At 40.0% G+C, this 20950-nt stretch overlaps 1 protein-coding gene across 1 annotated transcript in view; it reads left to right on the top strand.

Moving 5' to 3' along the window:
- The window catches only part of EX2 (UvrB/UvrC domain protein (DUF3506)), a 123268-nt gene that overhangs the window by 60213 nt on the left and 42105 nt on the right, over positions 1-20950 (top strand). Inside the window, exons 5-7 of the mRNA XM_089395896.1 lie at positions 11379-11485; positions 11574-11655; positions 11817-12533. Of these exons, the coding sequence (XP_089252022.1) occupies positions 11379-11485; positions 11574-11655; positions 11817-12533 (906 nt within the window). The remainder of the gene's footprint in view (positions 1-11378; positions 11486-11573; positions 11656-11816; positions 12534-20950) is intronic.

The following is a 20950-nucleotide window of genomic DNA, read 5'->3' as shown; positions in this document are numbered from 1 at the left end:
TTTGATGCTAGGGAAGCAAAATATCCATACTCCTTTGCAAGGTCAAATCAATTTTAAGAACCCATAGACTTCGTTGACCCTAGGACTAGGCATTGGCCTTCCTTGTTGGTGATCAACTCAACTTTTTATCCATAAAATTTTCTCTCTCTCTTGACCTAATTCTGCGCTTTTAAGGCCAAGCGGTCAAGCTAGGCCTTGATGCGAATTCCTAGGGAAGAGGAATTTTCAGGAATTTTCAGTGATAGTGATTGCCACAAAATCACTCCTTTTGGTGGGCATTCACTTCAATTTTGTGCATAATTTCTTTTGCCCTAGTTGTTTGCCCTAGGGTAAACCTTAGTTTGGTTTTAGCTTCAACTTAGGGGTTTATTTGAGGGTTTCATGTGCCATATCCTTGTTGAAACACATTGCAGAAAGCCCTTTCTATATACCTTGACTTTTGGCCATCTTGACTCAACCTACCAATCAACCCCTAGGTATTGTATTGTACAAATTCGTCCTCCATAAGGAAAGCGAATTGACTTCATTTGTTGATTGGAACCCTGTAATTAAGCTAAGCCTTTCCCTTAGAAGCCTCTTGGTCATCTTATACCTTTATACCTAGAAAGTCTAGCATAGGTGACCTCATATCGTGACTCCACCCATTGGTGAAATTTATAAAGAGCGGGGGGTTTTGGCTGTGGTGACAGTGGGCCATTACCCCATTGTTGTCACTTGGTCTAGTGATAGCCTTTCTAAGGGCTGCTAGATTTTGCGTCAATATGCCCCTTTCGGCCTAACAACTACTTCACCTCCCATGAAGCTGGACTCTAAGCCTATGTCCTCCATGGATGAAACTAAAAGGAGTTTCGTCTCGAACCCTAGTACAAACATCACCTCCTTCACCTCCATGATACTCCTTGAGTCCATCTGAAACTATATGCTTGCCAATGCCCTCTACTTCATACTTGGTGTTGTCACCAAGCTCCACATGTAGATCTCTAGGCTCCTTGGCCATACTGGTGAAGATATCCCAAGATCCTGTCATGTGACGAGATGCTCCACTGTCCACAAACTACACCCCTCTCGTAATGGTATCGGAAAGGCATGACACCAAGGCGAAGTTCTTCTTGAATTGCTCGGCCAACTCATCCATCTGTGCTATGGCTGTTGTAGATGTTTTTCCTTTGCTGTTCTTCTTGTTTGGACATTGTTCGACACAATGACCGGACTTGTGACATGCAAAGCTTGACTTTGTGCATGTCCTTCTCCTTGCTTTGTGAAGATCCTCCTCCACCTTGGTTTTGCTTGGCCTTTCTCTTGCCGTTCTTAGTTTTTACGTAGCAAGAGCAAGTTCCTCATTGCCACGTCCACTCCTATGAGTTATTGAACTATCCTGAATTTCTTTCTGGATGAAGTTATCCCACAACCTGCTCCAATCAAGAAGCTGCTATCTAGCAAGGATCCCTTCCACAAAGGTGGTCCATTGCTTAGTGCAACCATTCAAAGCTACCTTCACTAGCTCTGAATCACTCATAGCTTCTCCCACAATGGATAGCTCATCACAAGCTTGCTAGATCCTAGTGAGATATGAGGTCACAATATCTGATATTTTCATACAACTTACCTCTCAACACTAATTTTTTGCAGCAACTGGTATTATTTCTCCTAACTGATAAATTAACTATTCAGGTTATTGCTATGACAACATCGATATAAACACACTGCAACCTTCACAAATAAAACTACAGAAAACAAATAGCGTTGGAAATTGAGAAATACTAGCACACACATAAAATATGAGACAATTATTTTTGGATGAATGTCCATGGAAAAACCAATAAAGCTACAGAAAACAAATAGCGTTGGAAATTGAGAAATACTAGCACACACATAAAATATGAGACAATTATGTTTGGATGAATGTCCATGGAAAAACCCAACTAGGGAAAACTGGTGCAACAGTGAGGGTTTTTATTAGTATGCAACAGTGAAAATCTGAGTACAATCTAGATGCCTGAAACTGACAATCCACAACAAGAAATTTTGGGCACAAATTATTGAAGGGAATTTATCCTTCCTCCACCAGCAATCCCGACACAACCTGCCTTCAGAATCTTGGCTCTCTGACCCTTTTCATTAGCCTCTGCACTGTCTGCTTGGTGTCAAGCATCCAACCAGTCTCTAAAATTGTTTTGCCTCCAGTTGCTGAGGAAATCGTCTCTTAGGCCATCTGGACCTGAGAACGATTCTCTCCAGTAAATTGAACTTCCCTCACTGAAGCTACTGCGCAGAGCTCTGCATTGCCTCTCTGGGATAACTCGGTCCTCTTGTTGTTGCCTCTCCGGATCTGGAAAACTTCCTCCGAATCACTGTCCCTGCCCCTCACTCACTGCTTCGATCTGTGGATCTCTCTTGACAACTGACTGCTGCTACTCGTGAAAATTCCTAGACTCGAAGGAACCCCTACTGCAGCAAATTTGAATCTACTTCACCTACTTGATTTTAAATTACATTTATCAAGTTATTCTTCTGAATATTGAAGCAGATTACTTCTGCAACCTACACTTAATTAAATATTTGATCTCATGAAACAGAAAACAGAGCAAAGAACAAGAAAATAGAGCAAAGAACAAGATACATAGGACACACTTATTTTTGGACACAATAGTCCCCGAAAAAACTGAATGCGGGAAAACCGGTGCAACATTTATGAGGGTTTATTATTATGTAGGAGAAATATCTGAATACATATCTAGGATGCTCATCTAGCGATCCTTTACAGAGAAAATACTGGCGGAAATTCTGAGTGAGTTTTACCTCACTTCACCCGGCAGAATCCCGGCTGATCCGGCACAAGATTGGCTAACCCTGACTATTTCTGCGCTGGCTCTGCGTCAACCCTATGTCACCTTCTTTGCTCTCTGTGTCAGCTCTCCCGACTGTTTCAGCAGTTCCCGACAATTTTCGCTGTTCCGACAATTTTTGATTCTGCGTGACAAGCAACTTTTTTGCATCAGCTCTCCCGGCTACTGCGCTACCTCTGCGAGCTCTCTTCACCTCTCTGTTCTGTATTTTCCGGAAAGTCCTCCTCCCAGATTCTCTCTGCCCCTCAGCGGCAAGATCTCCCCAATTGATTTTCCTCCTGAGAACTTCTCGCCTCAGAAAATTGATTTCCTCAATCTGTGTGTGTGTGTCTCCAAATGAACCCCAGGCCTCCATTTTATACTTTTCTTGTTGAGTCTTCAACGACTGAGATTAAGTCTCTAATCAACGACTAAGATTAAAACATGACTTGATCTGCCTTCTAGATCATTCTCACCCATATTTTGATTAATACCCATTAATATTTTAATTTTCCTAAGTTTAGACTTAGGAACCCCATAAAAAATATTAATTATTTTAATAAAATACAATCCGGGTGGAATTTCACCAAACGATTTCTGGGTTCTTTAGAACTCGTGTGCCTTAGCCTCTCCACCAATTTTCAAGGCTAGAGCACTTCTGATGCTATCACAAACAAACACTCCCTCTTAGTGAGGAAAGTGCTCTAGCAACAATGTCCACCTGCATGCTGCTTTGTTTCTGAAGCACCCCTTTCTGCACTACTGCTGCCACCAACACTGTGTTGCTGCTGCTACTGTACTGCTGCCCATGGCACTGCGACTGCTGCATTTGTACTACAACTCCCTCTCAAACGTTGCGTTTGCTATGTTGCTAGCACTGCCACTGCTAACACTGCATCCAAGCTGCAACTCAGTTGCTAAGAGAAGCAACTGAAAAACATCCAAAATTAGCTGAACTTAATTGTGTTCAGCATAATACAATGAATGTTGGAATTTGACCGCTGCTGATTCAGACTCTCTGAATCTTCTGCGCTGTTGCTAACTCCTGCACTGTGCCAACTGTACTGCTTCCAACCTTGCTCTGTGCTGATCAATCTCTGGTCCCAAGCCACTGCATTTGTCCTCCAAACAATCCACTGCATCATCTGACACTAAGTCCATCTCGCTACTGCTAAATCTTGGGCTCCCGTAGCAAGGAATTGATCCAAGAGGTGGACTCCTCAAGGATCCTTCCCACATGTAGTCCTCTCGACTACAACTCAATATCGCCCCATCCCCATCTCCCTCTTGGAGATGCGTGGGCACTCATGGCAAACTCACTCTCATCAATCTTTGCTGAAGCAACCTTAGGTTCATGTTTTTCATCCTTGTCCTTTTTCTTCAAAGGACACTGGGATGCATAGTTCAAAGGACACTGGGATGCATAGTGGCCCAACTCGCCACAACTGAAACATTTCACCTTTGAAATGTCCTTCTTTCGCTTCGGCTTCTGTTGTCCCTTCGATGCCAGAGCTACGTTCTCCTCCTCCTCCTTCGTCTTTGTGCCACTCCCACTGCTGCCACTGAGGTTGACCTTCACTAGGTCCCTCCTTAACTCCTCCTGTTGAAGAGCCGCCCACATCTCCTCCCATGAAGGTAGTTTTTCTCTGCCCAATATGCTTTGGACGAAAACTTGCCATTCATCCGAGACTCCATTCAGGGCTATCCTCACCATCGCGGTTGGCTGAGGAGTGGACCCCACTGCAGCAAGCTGGTCTCTAGTGTCCTGAAGACATTGAAGATAGAGGTTCACCCCTTCTCCTTTCTGCATCAAAGTCCGCTGCAACTTCTGCTCCAAATACATCTTCTGCTGTTCGGAAGAGCCTTCATACAGAGAAGACAAGGCTTCCCACATCTCCCAGGCTGTATCCTTGCCCTGCAAGTGTGAGACCACATGATCTCGAACTCCATCGAGAATGAGCCTCTTTGCCTTTCCTTGCTTGGCCTTGTACTTCTTCTTTTGATCGTTGTCAGCAGGAACAACTACAACACTATTGATGTAGGTCTCGAGATCATATTCCTCCAGAACAGCTAGGATTCTGGTCTTCCATATGACCTAGTTGGAAGCACCTTTCAACCTGTCCTAATCTCTGAGCCCATGCGATGCCATCTCACCCAACTGTTGAATTGACTCCTCTAGTCACTGCTTAGCACTGCTAAGCTCAACAAGTGAGAAATTCGAAGTTTTTGGTGGAAAGTTCTATGAGGAGAAAATTCCCCTTCTACGTGTCTTCGTTATTTTCCAGTGGATTTCTGCCTCGACAAAAATCGCGCCCTTCAAGCACTGCGCTGAGGCACTACGTCACTCCCTCTGCCTCTGCAAACTCACGAACAGGAAATCGTACCTCTTTGTCGTCTCACTCAGAGAGAGACTTCCTCGGATTTGCTTCTCGGCAAGGACTGTGCAATCTCTTCAAGGGGATTTGAATCGCTGCCAAGTGCAGCTTTCGGCCTCACTGCTCAACACCAGATTTGCTCTTCCTGTTTCAAAATTAATGCTTTGATACTATGTGAAAATTCCTAGACTCGAAGGAACCCCTACTGCAGCAAATCTGAATCTACTTCACCTACTTGATTTTAAATTACATTCATCAAGTTATTCTTCTGAATATTGAAGCATATTACTTCTACAACCTACACTTAATTAAATATTTGATCTCATGAAACAAAAAACAGAGCAAAGAACAAGATACATAGGACACTTATTTTTGGACATAATAGTCCCCGAAAAAGCCCAATGCGGGAAAACCGGTGCAGCAGTTCTGAGGGTTTATTATTATGTAGGAGAAATATCTGAATACATATCTAGGATGCTCATCTAACGATCGTTTACAGAGAAAATACTGGCGGAAAATATGAGTGAGTTTTACTTCACTTCACCCATCAGAATCTCGGCTGATCCGGCACAAGATTGGCTAACCCCAACTATTTCTGTTCTGGCTCTGCGTTAGCCCTATGTCACCTTCTCTGCCCTCTGCGTCAGCTCTCCCGGCAGTTCCGGCAGTTTCAACTGTTCCGATAGTTCAGGATTCTGCGTGACAGGCTGCTTTTCTGCGTTAGCTCTCCTGGCTACTGTGCTGTCTTTGCGAGCTCTCTCTGCCTCTCTGTTTTGTATCTTCCGGAAAGTCCTTCTCTCGGTTTCTCTCTGCCCCTCAACTGCAAGATCTCTCCAATCAATTTTCCTCGTGAGAACTTCTCGCCTCAGAAAATCGATTTCTTCAATCTCTTTGTGTGTGTTTCCAAATGAACCCCATGCCTCCATTTTATACTTTTCCTATTGAGTCTTCAACGATCGAGATTAAGTCTCTAATCAACGACTAAGATTAAAACATGACTTGATCTGCCTTCTAGATCATTCTCACCCATATTTTGATTAATACCCATTAATATTTTAAATTTCCTAAGTTTAGACTTAGGAACCCCATTAAAAATATTAATTATTTTAATAAAATACAATCCGGGTGGAATTTCACCAAACAGTTTCTGGGTTCTCTAGAACTCATGTGCCTTAGCCTCTCCACCAATTTTCAAGGCTAGATCACTTCTAATGCTACCAAAAAACTAACATTACTCTGGAAATTGATCTACCAAGAAATGGAACTGCTCAAGTGTCTTCTCCATCACCACATCGATCTTTTCTTATAATCCACTAATCGATGGCTAGGATCATCTCTGGATCGATCCGTGTGAGTGTCTAGACTATTTTCGCCTTATCTCAATTAATACTGATTAATTAACCATATTCCTTAAGTTTAGACTTGGGAAATATTTAAAAAATGGTTAATAATCTAATTGAGATAGTTCTAGGCAGAATTTCCAGAAACTATTTTTGGGTTTTGGAGATCTCATGTATTATAGTCTCTCCACCAAATTTCGTGGCTAGAACACATCCAATGCTACAAAAACTAACATTTCCCTGTTCTCATTTGTACTCTGGGATAGACTAGTCAAGGCCGCCCATATCATATGTGCAGTGTCCTTCCCTATTATGTGAGGAATCACATGATCCCTCACACCATCCAAGACAATTCCCATTGCCTTCACATCCTTCAGCTTGTGCTCAGCTCCTTGGACAGGGTCTGTAGGAAGCTGGATTTCTGTGCTTGCAAATTCCTACAAGCCATTCACCTTCAAAACAAGGGAGATCCGTTCCTTCCATCGACTGAAATTGCTGGCCCCTTGCAACCTGTATTCATACCTTAAGCTCAATGATGCCATGTCACCAAATTGACCTTGGCCACAAAACCCTTAAATTAAAAAAATATTTTTTCTGCTGTTTTCAAACTCTTGTCCTCCTGATCTCCTTCTTCAAAGTTTCTAGTGCTCTGATACCATGTTAATTCTTTAGTACCATTCGAGATCTATTCTATCTCAGCAATTTACACAAAACCCAGAAAAATATTTTTACCCAAATAAAATTTCTGAAACTGCTGTAAAATTGAATACACTGTTATTTAACTTCTGAAAATTAGTTTGCAGTGAAAATAGCAAGAGAAAGCAAACATAAAACAGCAAAGAACTGACCGAGAACAATCCTCCTTCACTTTTATATTATTCAGGAAAGTTAGGGTCAGACTCAGAGAATTTTACACAGAAATTTACCAGCTGTAGCAAAACCTGTAACTTGGATTGCTGTAGGTAATTGATCGGGTGCTTTAGGAAGAAATTTGCCTCAAGAAATTCAGCCCCTCTGAAATAAATCCGGCCTATTTACCCTTGCTGTACGGCACTGTTACAGCGCTGTACGACGCCCTTTTTCGCCCCCTAACTCGGCCTCCTCAAGCCTGTACAGCCTGCACACATGTGGGCTTAGCTGGCTGCTAAATCGACCTGTCTTCAGAGGATATCTCGGCCTTCTTTCTGGCTGTACTCAGTTTTTCTTTCTTTTCTCCACTTGGCTCCTTTTGACCTCTGCTCAGGAAAATTCCTGCCTCTCTTCAGTCAAGTTGAGCTGCCCGTGAGAAACTCTCTCTCCCAATCACTCAACACGAGAATGTGTCTTCGTACTCTCGTTAGGCTCCTTTATAATTTTCCAAGGCTAAATCCCAAATCTCCAAAGCGATAGAGGGCTACTATTAAATCCTAGCTCTCTTAGATCAACAATGGAGATTAGATCTATGTTATTTAAATAATTAATTATTTATCTTTAGATAAAACATTATCCCAAGTCTACATTAATCACCTAAATTAATCAATGCACTTTTCTTAAGTAAAACTTAGGAAGGAAATTGTATTGGTTGCTCCAAATGAACAACCACCTAAAGAGGACATCTCTTCCACATTCTAAGGCACCAAGCCTATGTGGAAGACCTTCTGATGCTATAGAAATCAACAGTCATTTATGTGTATCATTTTTTTTTCTTGCATGATAACGTGTTATTTTTACAAAGATTACATACACTGACACTTCCATTTTGTGGGGACTTTTATAAATGGTTTGCATATATACTAATGCAGCATATGCGACACATGCATATGTAGCTATCATATGCATGTCTTGTATGCATGCTAATATTTACGTTCTGTTTGTAAATTGTAGTTAGGTCATTACAAGACACAAAATTATAAAATTTCAATGATATGTTTATAATTTTAGTATTTTACTATTTTTTCAAGGTCCCTTGTGTTAAAAACCCCGACGTCCCCCCACGTTTCCTAAAAATTAATGGGGAGCTTTTGCGTAGGCCGCTCCAGGCGCTCCTGCATTTCCCTACTCCCCTGTCCCCCGTCCTGGAAACTTGGTGGAACTATCGCGAGGAAACATAAGCACACTGAAAGTGCCTAACTTCAAACAATTTTACACAGTTGAATATACCCGCGATTAGATCAATAATAGTACACAAGAATTAATGTGCCCAAACTTGTTTCTTATTAGTTCTTTAATAATAAAATCACAGTGCTCCCGTTCCATGGATAGCGGCCCTTTACATTCCAGTACAATCCCCAAAATACAATGTCTTTCCTTTGACTAAAACTCTAGGGTTGAGGCCAATTCCTTTAGGTCCTCATCTTCCCAAAATACAACATCTACAACGATAAATGACACAGCTGTAGCACTACAAGGTCTTAACCAGCCCACCATAAATCATCAAACATCAAATGCTTACCTGGCAATCCTTGGCCAGCCTGCTGTTCCTTGCAGTCAGGCCCATGGATTACTCTTTTATCACTTTGCCAGTCCTTCTTCTCAGTGAGCCAGCTTCCTTTCACTGCTGCAGGCTTTTAGCCCTCAGTCTGCCTGTCTTTTCTCCAGTTCAACCTCCACCTGTCCTGCGGCCTTTTTCCAGTTAATTGTTGATTTGGGGTAGCATCAGATGTGCTCTAGCCACGAAAATTGGTGGAGAGGCTAAGGCACATGAGATATCCAATATCCAGAAAGGGTTTGGGCGGATTCTAAACAGTTTGGGAGATATTAAAATAATTAATATTTTTAATGGAGTCTGTAAGTCTAAACTTCGGGAAAATAAAATATTAATGTGAATTAATATAAAACTATGTTAGAATGGTCCAAAAGTCATGGATCAAGTCAAATCTAATCTTAGCCGTTGATTAGGGACTTAATCTTGGCCGTTGATTTGTCAACGAGAAAAGTATAAGAGGAGGCTTGAGGGTCACTTGGAAATAAAACAAAGAGATAAAGATTTCGACTTTCTGGGGCTGGGTTTGCTGAGAAAGTTGAGAGAGTGATCAGAGTTGCAGTTGAGGGGCAGTGAATATAGAAGCAGAGAGGCAAAGGTAGCACCGGGAGGATCATCGCAACAGCTGGATAGAGGGATGCAGAAGCAACAAAGGGTTCATGCAGAGCCAGCCAGGGCTCACGCACAGGCAGCCAGGAGCTGCGCAGTGCCTCAAAGGGCCAGCGTGGGTGACACAGATGGCCAGAGGGCTGACACAGTGCCTCTAGAGGTTGACGCAGGCCAAGCCAGAGTGATGCTGGGCTAATACTGGGCTAGAGAGAGGCTAACGCTGGGGTTTCGTGGGGCAGATTGGAGCTGTGGAGCTACTGGAGTGTTTATCCGGGGTTTCAGCCGGAATATCTGCTTCCGAGTAGAGAGGTACTACTGCCGAGATTTTTCTCTGTTGGGTGAGCCGAATTTGGCACCCAGATTGTATTCTGAAACTGCTTAATAAATCAAACCCTCAGATAGTTGCACCGGTTTTCCCGCATTGGGTTTTTCCAAGGACATTAGTCCAAAAACAACGGTGTCACTTGTGTGCTTGTTTCTATTTCCTTCAGTTGATGATCTGTAATGTGTTGAGCATGTACTTGTATTTATTTCCAGTATTTACATGGTAAATAACTTGTTAATTAACATAACAAGTAGGTAGGAATAAATCAGTAAAGTGCATGAAGGGTTTCTAACGTGTTAGACTTAGAAATTCCAACACTAATCGTGATTCCTCGGCCTGTTACATAGGCCTGCGGCCCTGTGGCTTGCTTCAGACCTCCAAACAGGCCCAAATTTGGCTCAACAGAAACCTCAAACAGCTGCTCCTTGGCTGCAGCTTGGCTCCCATCAAGCTGTTGCCTCTTTGCTCCTTGAAAACCAGCTGTCCTCTCACATCTGTAACTAGGGCACACCTGCAGCTCCTTTTGTTTCCTTATTTCACACACAAGAGAATTTGTCCTTCACAGTCTTGTCCATTAGCCTCTCCATTGGCTAGTGTATTTATATTTGTCCGTAGGTCACTGAGAAAGGCCATTAGGTCCTTCAAGGAACCTCCAACATAACCTTTAATATTAAACTAGAATTTCCTTGGGTTCCAAGCCCACTCCTTTGGGTCCAAAACCCCCATCTTTGGGTGCAAAGCCTGCCCACACACTCACTGTGTGAGTGTTTCTCTCTCACAAGCCTGGCACCGAGGTCATGTGAGAGTACCTCCAGATGCTATCCAATTTCAATACACGGCTAACAGTCTGGAATCCTGTTTGATACTGTGTATAATTTGGTGCATGTACATAAATACAATTAACAAAAGGGTGGGGAGAATAAAAGATAAGAATTTTATTGATGATGCTGCAGCACATGCATGTCTCTCACACTCCTTTATGTCATGTATCATTAATGATTACGATTTATAACACTATATATAATTATGCTGGTTTATCCTCTAACCTTGTCTATAAATGTCACATTTGTCACACATCTACTTACCACCAGTTCTAATGTTTACTAATAGGAGCTTGTAGTTTGCTTCTCGAACATAGTTTGGGGGTCAGAGATATCTTCTCACTGTTAGCATTTCTTTTCAAGTTCTTAAACCAGAAATTATATAAATGTGTAGTATCTGATTTTTCTATGAACTTGTCTTGAAATTACTTTTGATATTTCCAGGCATGGAATAGTTATTCTTATAATCTATCAGTCCATTTTCTTTGGTTTGGGCTCTAGAGATATTATTAAACACAAGTTTCAGTCAGAGAGAAAGAACAATGCAACTTTGTTTCCAGTTCAGGATTTTGAAGCTAACATATTTACTCACTGGAGTTTATATATCCAATATTATCCGCAGGTTGGTTGGTGGGTTGGTCTACCGCAAGGTCCAGATGACCCATATGGACGGATAATCCAAATTGTTCCTGGACAGGGTAGATTTGTGGCCAAGAGTTATAGTGCAAGGTGGGTTAGATATATAATAATGCTAGTTGGTATGATATAGATGCCAAGAAAATAGGAGCTAATGGAATTCACTATTGCTCTTGATCAGGCAGTTGGCTAATGCAGCACCAGGTGTCCCCTTGTTTGAGATCTTTGTAACTAAAGATGGGGAGATTGGATACAAACAGCAGGTAAATGTAATGAACTCTATGGTATTTTCGAGGAAAAATTATAAATTCAGTCATGCTATTAATTTGTTCACAACTGAATAGAACTTTTTAAATAATTGCCTATATACTGGAAAATGTGCTGATTTTAGAATCAATAGTTAAAGTTCCATCATCTTTGGCAGGCAGTTTACCTGCGGAGAGCCAGAGGGACACCGGGAGACTCTCTTCAGGTATTGGAAGCTGAAGATGCCAATCGATCAGATTCTGCAAAAAGTGCACCTGAAGGAAACCAAAAAAATAATAACACAGAAAATCCCGGGGATGTGGAAAATGGGGGAGACAAGGTGGATGGCATGGATCTTAGGGATGATGGACTGAATCGAATTCTAAATTTTCTGAGAGAGAGGATACCAGGAATAAAGTTCAAGATTTTGAAAGTCATTGCACCTGAAGGGGCAGATATGGATGCAAGGATATTTGATGAGTTGTTGCAAGACAGTGATGAAGAGAAAAATGAGGAGATCGATTCTGGCGAAAGATCTGAAGATGAGATTAAAATTGGTGAATTACAAGATGATAAAGTAACTACTGGAGGAGATAGTGACTTTTCAGAGAAACACAAGGAAATTCCCATCAAACTTGTGATTGGTGGGGTTTTACAGAGTAGTTCAGAAGATAAGACCCCCCCTATTACCATACGTGTGCCAGCTAGAATAGAGTACAAAAGGCGGGATGTTTTTGTCTTCCACACAGAGGAAAAGGAGGATCAGCAGAAGGATTCAGGGAAAGAAAAAATGCCGGAGTTGAAAGTGGCCACAATTGCAGCACAGGCTTCTGCAGAACTTATGCCTCCTGATGTTGCAAAGGTCTTTTGGAATGTGGAAAAAGGTCCTATTAAGGTAGGTATTTATATCTGCAATGCATTTTAACAAATTGTCCCTCTGGAGCTTATTTGTTGCATTCCTTTTGACAAACAGCATTGACATAAGCTTGCAGTTTGATGTAACTCTCTAATAATAGTAGACAAACAAGACTGACTGAGGAAAAATGTGAATGAATTTCTCAACTTATACCTGGTTTGAATAAATTCCCATTTTCTTTATCGATTTGTAGAAAAGAGGCAGGCCTGCTATCCAGGGTTATTGGCTCACAGCTGCAAAATCTATTTGAATATTGTTTAAGTGAAAATGACTATTATTTGTTTATTCATAAATGTGATCAAAATTAGCCACATATTCTGCCTGTGTATTCTGATCACCCACAAAAAAGAGAAAGACATCCAAAATTCAAGATAACAAACAAATTCTGACCCATATATAATCTCTCTAAAGTCCTATTACCCATATATAACTACCAGTGAAGTCTTGCCCAGCAATACTGTTGCCTCAAAATCTAGCAGACCTTGTGAGAGGCTTCACAAGGCAAATCCAGATCTTGTTGCAACAATGAGGTAGATTGCAACTGTCACCTCAGCCATCTTCCTCCTGCTCTTGAGTGGAGTTTCACCACAAGGGAGGCTTCCCAGTGATAACTTAAGAAGATGTCCTATGTTATAAGGTTCAAGGTGATGTCGATATAGGCTTAGGTGAAGATATTTTTTAATAAGATAAGATAATTTTATTAATGTCCAATGAATGACCATAAATAGGTCAGTGGGACTATATAGATGTATGGAAGGAACAAATGTGGAGGTATGAGTTACCTGTTTCCTTGGCCTGCTTTTTCCACCTCTCTGGTGTGCCTTTTGTGAAAATTTCAACTATTACAGCCACTGGAAATTATTCTTCTAACTGTAAATTAATTAACAGTTTATTTGCCCACACAAACAACGAATAATTCACAACTGCAATTTTCACCAAATTAAATTCTGCGGAAGATAAACTGGAAACTGAGAAAACACTGGCACACACACACAAGAATTTGACATAGTTATTTTTGGACTGAAGTCCTTGAAAAACCCAACTTGGGAAAATTGGTGCAGCAGTTGAGGGTATTTATTATTAAGCAGCAGTGAAATAATCTGAGTACAATCTATGGATGCCCAGCTGGCTATCCAATCAGCAAGTATATGACAAAAGTAATTAGAGAGAAAATTCTCTCACTCCACATGTAGTCCCAAAACTGGCTCCTCTAGAAAATCTGGTCGTCCAAACCATTGCGCAGGCCCTCTACGTAGTCCTGTTGATAAATTCAAGTTAATTGCTTTCTCTTATTATGACATTATCTTGTGGTGTTTCATTATTAGTTTTTCCTTCTTTTGATTTATCTTTTCTTATCATCAAGACTAATGCCAAACAATAAATAGAAAAAGGATACGAGATGTAGGCACGCAGCCAGGGCAAAACCCCACTCTAGGGGAAAACCGGTCAAGAATTCTTCCTTCAGTAGATTCAAAACAAGGTGAGACGACCAAGACCCTCACAACCTAGACCAAAGGCTCCCTCCATCAAGTCATCCTTGTTTATTCTTCAGTTCTGAGTTCTGTGAGTAGTATTTCATTCTTCAGTCTATGCTCAATACATCTTTCTTGCATCAATATGATCACCCTTGACAAGTTTCAGTGTTATACTTCGGTCCTCTATGTGATGACACTGTCCTGGAGTAAATTACATGTTTTGGTCCTGTAGAAGTAGCAACAAAATCTTGTATACAATTATCTCTCGGTTCTTGTGATGGTGGCCCAATCTTTAAATCTGTGATATTATCCTAGTAATGATTCCAGACTTCGGTTTTGTGTTAGGCCTGTAGTCATACAGCCTTCTCATCTGACTTCCTTCCACTGAAATACATTGAACTCTCTCCCATCATATTGCACCGAATATGTGTCTCTTCACTACTTGTAGTTAAACGAAATTGCTTCTTTGCAATAGATCGAACCTTCTTCTAACCAAACTCTTCTCTTTGTAATTACCGAACTTTATGTCTCTGAGGTACACTGAGCTTCCTTTCTGTTTTGTTGAGCGAAGGCTACAAGCATATGTGTAGTAGTTTCTCACTGAAATAAGCCGACATGAGTCTATTTGGTGAAGCCGAGTAGTTGACAATTAATTTGAAGGCCGACTTGCAAGGAGACTTGATGGAGGAGTCTTTTGACCAAACAAAATTGATTTTTGACTTAAATAAAAATCCTAAAGCCTACAATGGAGGCTTGACCTATGATAATTGACCCAAGCATGAAACCCATGCTTTAACAAGTCAATTTAATTAATAGAAAAAAAATTCTTTTGCTTTCTTTTGACAAATATAGTTCAATTCTAACTCATTTACAATTATGAAGACCGAACCTAGTTACATTCTTCAACACTCCCTCTTAACTAGGGAGGTATTCATACTTATACATATCTATAGAGGTACATGGAAGATCTCAAAACACATGATCTACAAAGAGTTTAGGCACCACAATGCCATGGACTAGATTCCTGACTAGGGCAATCTATCCAAAGTCCTTCAACAGTTTAGGCACTCATGGTGCCACAAACTAGATTCCCGACCAGGGTAATCTATCCGGGTGGGACTAAGATGTGCTAAAGCTTTGAACTTCTCTAGGTACCATCAGGCTTACTTGCTAATCATCAACTCAGGGATCCAGGTGCGTATCCGAGGTCAGAGCTTTATGACCAATGCCACCCTCCCTACTTCGGGTTCTAGACATCAACACAAAGTGTCGGCTAGATGTCCTCCCAGGCAATGTGTATCACACACAAAGCCTCAACACTCCTGATTATTCCAATCGGTAGCAAATCCTCCCCGATCAAACAGATCGGTAACAACAAATCTCTCCCGATCAAACTGATCGATAACAATAAGCATGTAAAACATGCTATCAAACGTTCGAGAGATTTACTTGTACAAGCACAACCCCAATCAGTAACAAACTTTCAAATGTGCATAAATAAATACAAACCTCCGGTATCTTTTAGACAACTTGATGTTGCTTCTCAATTTATCACAGTAGGATTTTGACCGAATCTTGACAGAAGATTCCTCAATCATACATCTTCCTTTCCTACTTCACATGCAAGAACATATTCCATAATCAATTCCTGCATTACTTGTCTTAGCAGCCCCTCAAAGTGCATTCTCCAATTTCAAGGTATCCATCATGACCATAGCATGTCCTCCCTCTTAACTTACGGAGATTTCTTCTGTCCAGGTTCCTTCTTAACTTAGGGAGATCAACTTCTTCTCATGACATTGGAGAATCTTTCATGGCTTCCATCCTTCCCATCAAAGTCATATCAACATTCATATAACTTCCGTCATCATGCTTATCATATCAGAGATCTTCACCATCTTGAAGATTATGTACCTACACAACTTAGATAGCAAGTACAACCAAATCAATAGAGGCATGAAGTTAATCACATCAAAATGATACAATAATGGAAGCATTAGACTTTATAATCAACAAGAGACTTTACTTCTATACTTTGACTTCTTGTCTAGGTTTTGGTACAAACCCTAATTCACATCAATAGCTCAATCAAGACATCAATCTTATTATATCTAGAGTGACAATATTTCCTTCAGAGATATAGCAAACTTTTCTATGACATTTTGCAAACCCTCAAAGCAACAAGTACAATTTCAACAATGCATCTAACAACTTCAAAATTCATATGTTAGACTTCCTACTAGGATTTAGTGCAAAACCCTAGATTTCATACATGAGCTTTAACAATCAAAACCAATCACAACTCAATTTAAAGTAACAACATGACTAGCTTCCACTAGGGTTTGTTGTAAACCCTAGATTTTACTAATTCTCAACAATCAAACCGATCACAATACAATTTCAGGTTTATCAACCTTTCATAAATCCCAGATTGTCACATTGTCATCATATATCAGAGATTTTAATTTCTACTAAGGTTTAGTTACAAAACCCTAGAATTCACAAACAATATCATCCTAGAATATCGAACTTCGAGCAGGGCTTAATTACAGACCCTAGGACTTATGACCATCAACAATTAGGTCAACACATATATCTAGGATCATGCACAAGCATATCATAACATATGTCAGGAAAACTTAATGACACAAACACATTCAAACATCTAACATATTTGATTAGATGGACAAACATATACCTAGGGTTTCATTCCTAGGACATCATAAGGGCCTTACTTATGAAGTCTACCAAACCCTAAAGATCTAGGGTTTCAATACATAACACAACAAACTCTAAAAACTACCAATACTTCAACGGTTTGGGATTTCAGAGATTACCATTCAACCCTAACATATTAGGGTTTTCATAACCATACCAAAACCCCAAACATGACATCATCATCAAAATTCAAATAGCATTTTTTTAGACTTCAGCAATAACCCTAAGTAGGCTAGGGTTTCACACATTATCATTAACATACCCTTAAGTTGGGGTTTTCCAGAGAACCCTTTTTAGGGTTTCAAAGATATGAGGAGGATAGATTTATCTAATGATGAATCACCCAATCAAGAATCTTCATTATTCAAGAGAGCTAGACACAACGATGTTAGTAGTGTAACACAAATTTTAAAAGATGATGAACGTACCTTTTATATTAAGAGAAATTTATCAAGCATATAGTCTAAGACATACCTGGAGATGTTTCTTGACAAACCTTGTAAGGATTCCTTGAAGTGCTTTCTTTGTATTAAGCCATAATCTACATGCTTGCAAGCTTAGTTCTTCCAAAGAAACTACAAGTGAGAAGGACAATAGAGATAATACTTATCTTTTGTAAGAAGGTGGAAGTTTCTCTCAAATGACTCCTTTGCATAAGATCAATATTCCTATATATACCTGTAGCAATTACTTGACAAGTACCAATAGTATGATAACAAACTCCAAACCTTAAAGTATTTTTCAAGATATCAATTCTATTCAATTTACTAGGGTTTCCAACTTTGTCCTAGACTATTTACAAACCATCGAGGCTAGTAAGCTAGAAAACAATTAGAATAGGGTTAGGGTTTCTTAGGGTTCACAGGAATTTAGATATTACAAATCCAAAAAGGAATTTTCAGAACCCTAATCTAATATGTATTAGACCTTATAGAAATAGAAATCATTATATGTATCTTTTACTAATCTTACCTTTGCAAGTGACTTCCTTTCATGAATGCTAAGTTAAGGTATTGACTTTTGCTTCTTTTGGTGCTGTTGTAGATTTTTTTTTTATATGCCATACAATTGTTGCACTTAGAACTGTATTCTTGCATCATAGTTGACAGTGGTGCCACTTCCGTGCTATAACTCTCAGGCTTTTGAGATATTACTTCTACAAAGCACTGGACTGTAACTTTGTAACATAACTTCAGATCTTTGTAATGTTTGGATGGCTCCAAATCACTGAAATATTTAACTGTATCTTGAAATATCTCTAGTACTGATTCTAAGTTTGGATCACAGTGGTTCCAACTACAACTTTTTGTCTACTAATTCAGATGACAGGCTTGTAACTTTGGATGATGGATTTCAGATTTCTAAGGTCAATTCAGACCATTCTTCTTGCACAAAACTTTGCTTTTATCAATTCAAGATTTCAGCCTAGTTTAGGCTCACAGATTTGTCCTTCGGTCCTTTAGAACAGAAAAAGGATATCTCTGCTATTTATGCTCAGGTCTGCTGCATAGTTACTGTGGAGATAGTTAGTGTATGTGCCCAAAATTTGATCCTCCTTGTCCTTAGTAATTCGGTCCTAGGTGGATGTCCTTCTTTTCTTGTTTTGAATTCAATGGCGACCTTTTTCTTGCCCTTTAGACGAACCAAGCTCTGATTCCATGGTGAGAAATCCAAGTTAATTGATTTCTCTTATTATAACATTATCTTCTGATGTTTCATTATTAGTTTTTCCTTCTTTTGATTTATCTTTTCTTATCATCAAGACTAATGCCAAACAATAAATAGAAAAAGGACACGAGATGTAGGCATGCAGCCAGGGCAAAACCCCACTCTAGGGGAAAACCCGATCAAGAATTCTTCCTTCAGTAGATTCAAAACAAGGTAAGATGACCAAGACCCTCACAACCTAGACCAAAGACTCCCTCCATCAAGTCATCCTTGTTTATTCTTCAGTTCTGAGTACTATGAGTAGCATTTCATTCTTCAGTCTATGCTCAATACATCTTTCTTGCATCAATATGATCACCCTTGACAAGTTTTAGTGTTATAACTTATACTTTGGTCCTCTATGTAATGACACCGTCCTGTAGTAGATTACATGCTTTGGTCCTGTAGAAGTAGCATCACAGTCTTGTATACAGTTATCTCTCGTTCTTGTGATGGTGGCCCAATCTTTAAATCTGTGATATTATCCTAGTAATGATTCCAGACTTCGGTTTTGTGTTAGGCCTATAGTCATACAACCTTCTCGTTTGTTCCACTGAAATACATCAAACTCTCTCCCATCATATTGCATCGAATATGTGTCTCTTCACTGCCTGTAGTTAACCGAAATTGCTTCTTTGCAATAGATCGAACCATCTCCTAACCGAACTCAATTACATAATTTGATCCGAAACTCCTCTCTTTGTAATTACTGAACTTCATGTCTCTGAGGTACATTGAGCTTCCTTTCGGTTCTGTTGAGCAAAGGCTACACGCATATATATAGTAGTTTCTCATTGAAATAAGCCGACATGAGTCTATTTGGTGAAGCCACCTAGTTGACAATTAATTTGAAGGCCAACTTGCAAGGAGACTTGATGGAGTCATCTTTTGACCAAACAAAATTGATTTTTGACTTAATCCTAAAGCCTACAATGGAGGCTTGACCTATGATAATTGACCCAAGCATGAAACCTGTTGTATCTGTTTCTCAAGCTGGCCCTCGAACTAGAGGGGGCTCACTGGACAACAACCTTTGAAGCACAATGGCTAGATCTATTATTTGTTGTAGGTGGTTGCTGATGAATATCCAATCTTTTCTCAGAAATAAAGCCTTCTCTTGCTGAATCTTGATCAAAGTGCCAACGTCTAGTTTTGACAGAAAAACGTAGCTTAAAGAGTTTGGTGGAAGAAAATAAGAGAAATCAGATAATTAAGTATTCATACTGAATATTTAATCAATCAAATATAGTAGATGCGTGTAAAAGAATTCTACAACCAAACAAATGTACATTCAAGCGATGATAGAAGGCAACAATTAAATGACGCATAGGAGTTGATTTAAACAGATTGTTCAATTAGCTAATCTCAGTGTAAGGAACTTTGCAGTGCGCTGTTAGGGAGGTTGATACCCTAATTCCCATGTTACCTTAAACATATGCAGAAACATATTATGGAATAACAGTGAAAGTCATACATGAAAAACAATTTCTGTCATGAAACTAAAGCCATAATACTTTAATTAAATTTCTGTAATAAAAGTCTTTACAAAAATGGCAGGGTTTTGGCATCAAAAGGCAACCCTTTTACATTGAAATTGAAACAATATATAGGAAAACATCTTCCCCAAACTATTACTAGTCTATAGGAAACACATCCTATCAAATAAACTAAAAATACAATATGCTGTAGAAAATTTGGAAATGGAAGAAAGTTTTCTGCCTTTAAATTTGGGAGTGATCTTTTAGTTTTTGATTCTCCTGCTAAAAAATTTGAAGCTATTTAAGATTCTGCCCTGTGAATTTGGAAATGATTGCTTGATTGCTGATTTTGTTCCCTCAAATCTGGAAATTGGCTTACTGATTGTTGATTGATTGCCTTTATTCTTGAAACTGGTTGCCCATTTTTAGGTGGGGGGGGATCCGCAATATATGAAATGATAACACCTGTAAAAGGCAGTAAAAGTGAAACAACTTTGTGGAGGGGTGGGGGGTAGGTTAAAAGTCGAATAGGCAGCTCCCCGCAAACCATTGATTTAACATTTCACACATCTCGAGGCAATTTATATAATGATTTTTTAATGTTTGAAATGCGGGGTGGGGTCATAGGTTTTATTTGACTCATTGAGTTTGACTTTTGATCACCCATAATCAGTGTTTTCAGAAACGATCGAGCCGACTCCGACTCAGCCGAGCCAAACCAAACCAAGGCCTGGTCGGGTTGGCTCGGTGGTCGAAACGAAACGGCTGACTGGTTTGTTACCAAGCTAGCTGAGCCGGTCATCTACTCGGCCAGCTCTGCTGAGCCAGAGTTAACTCGGTCGGCTCGGTCACCGATGCAAAAGCATGGCCAACGAGGAGTTTTGGGGGGTAATTGGACCCCACAACCAATTCTAATTTGTCTTGGGGTGATTTTGAGGTCCATTTACCTCTTCCAACCCTATAAAAGCTACCTAACCCCTCTCATTTCCTCACAACTATCTCATTGCATTTGTGTGAG

This window comes from Pinus tabuliformis, chromosome 1_2 (assembly GCF_031772625.1).
Source record: "Pinus tabuliformis cultivar Carrire ecotype Pingquan chromosome 1_2, CPIR1, whole genome shotgun sequence".
NCBI classification, from domain to species: Eukaryota; Viridiplantae; Streptophyta; class Pinopsida; order Pinales; family Pinaceae; genus Pinus; species Pinus tabuliformis.
The sequence above is the reverse complement of the archived record's forward strand: the minus strand, read 5'-3'. Positions and strand labels throughout refer to the sequence as shown.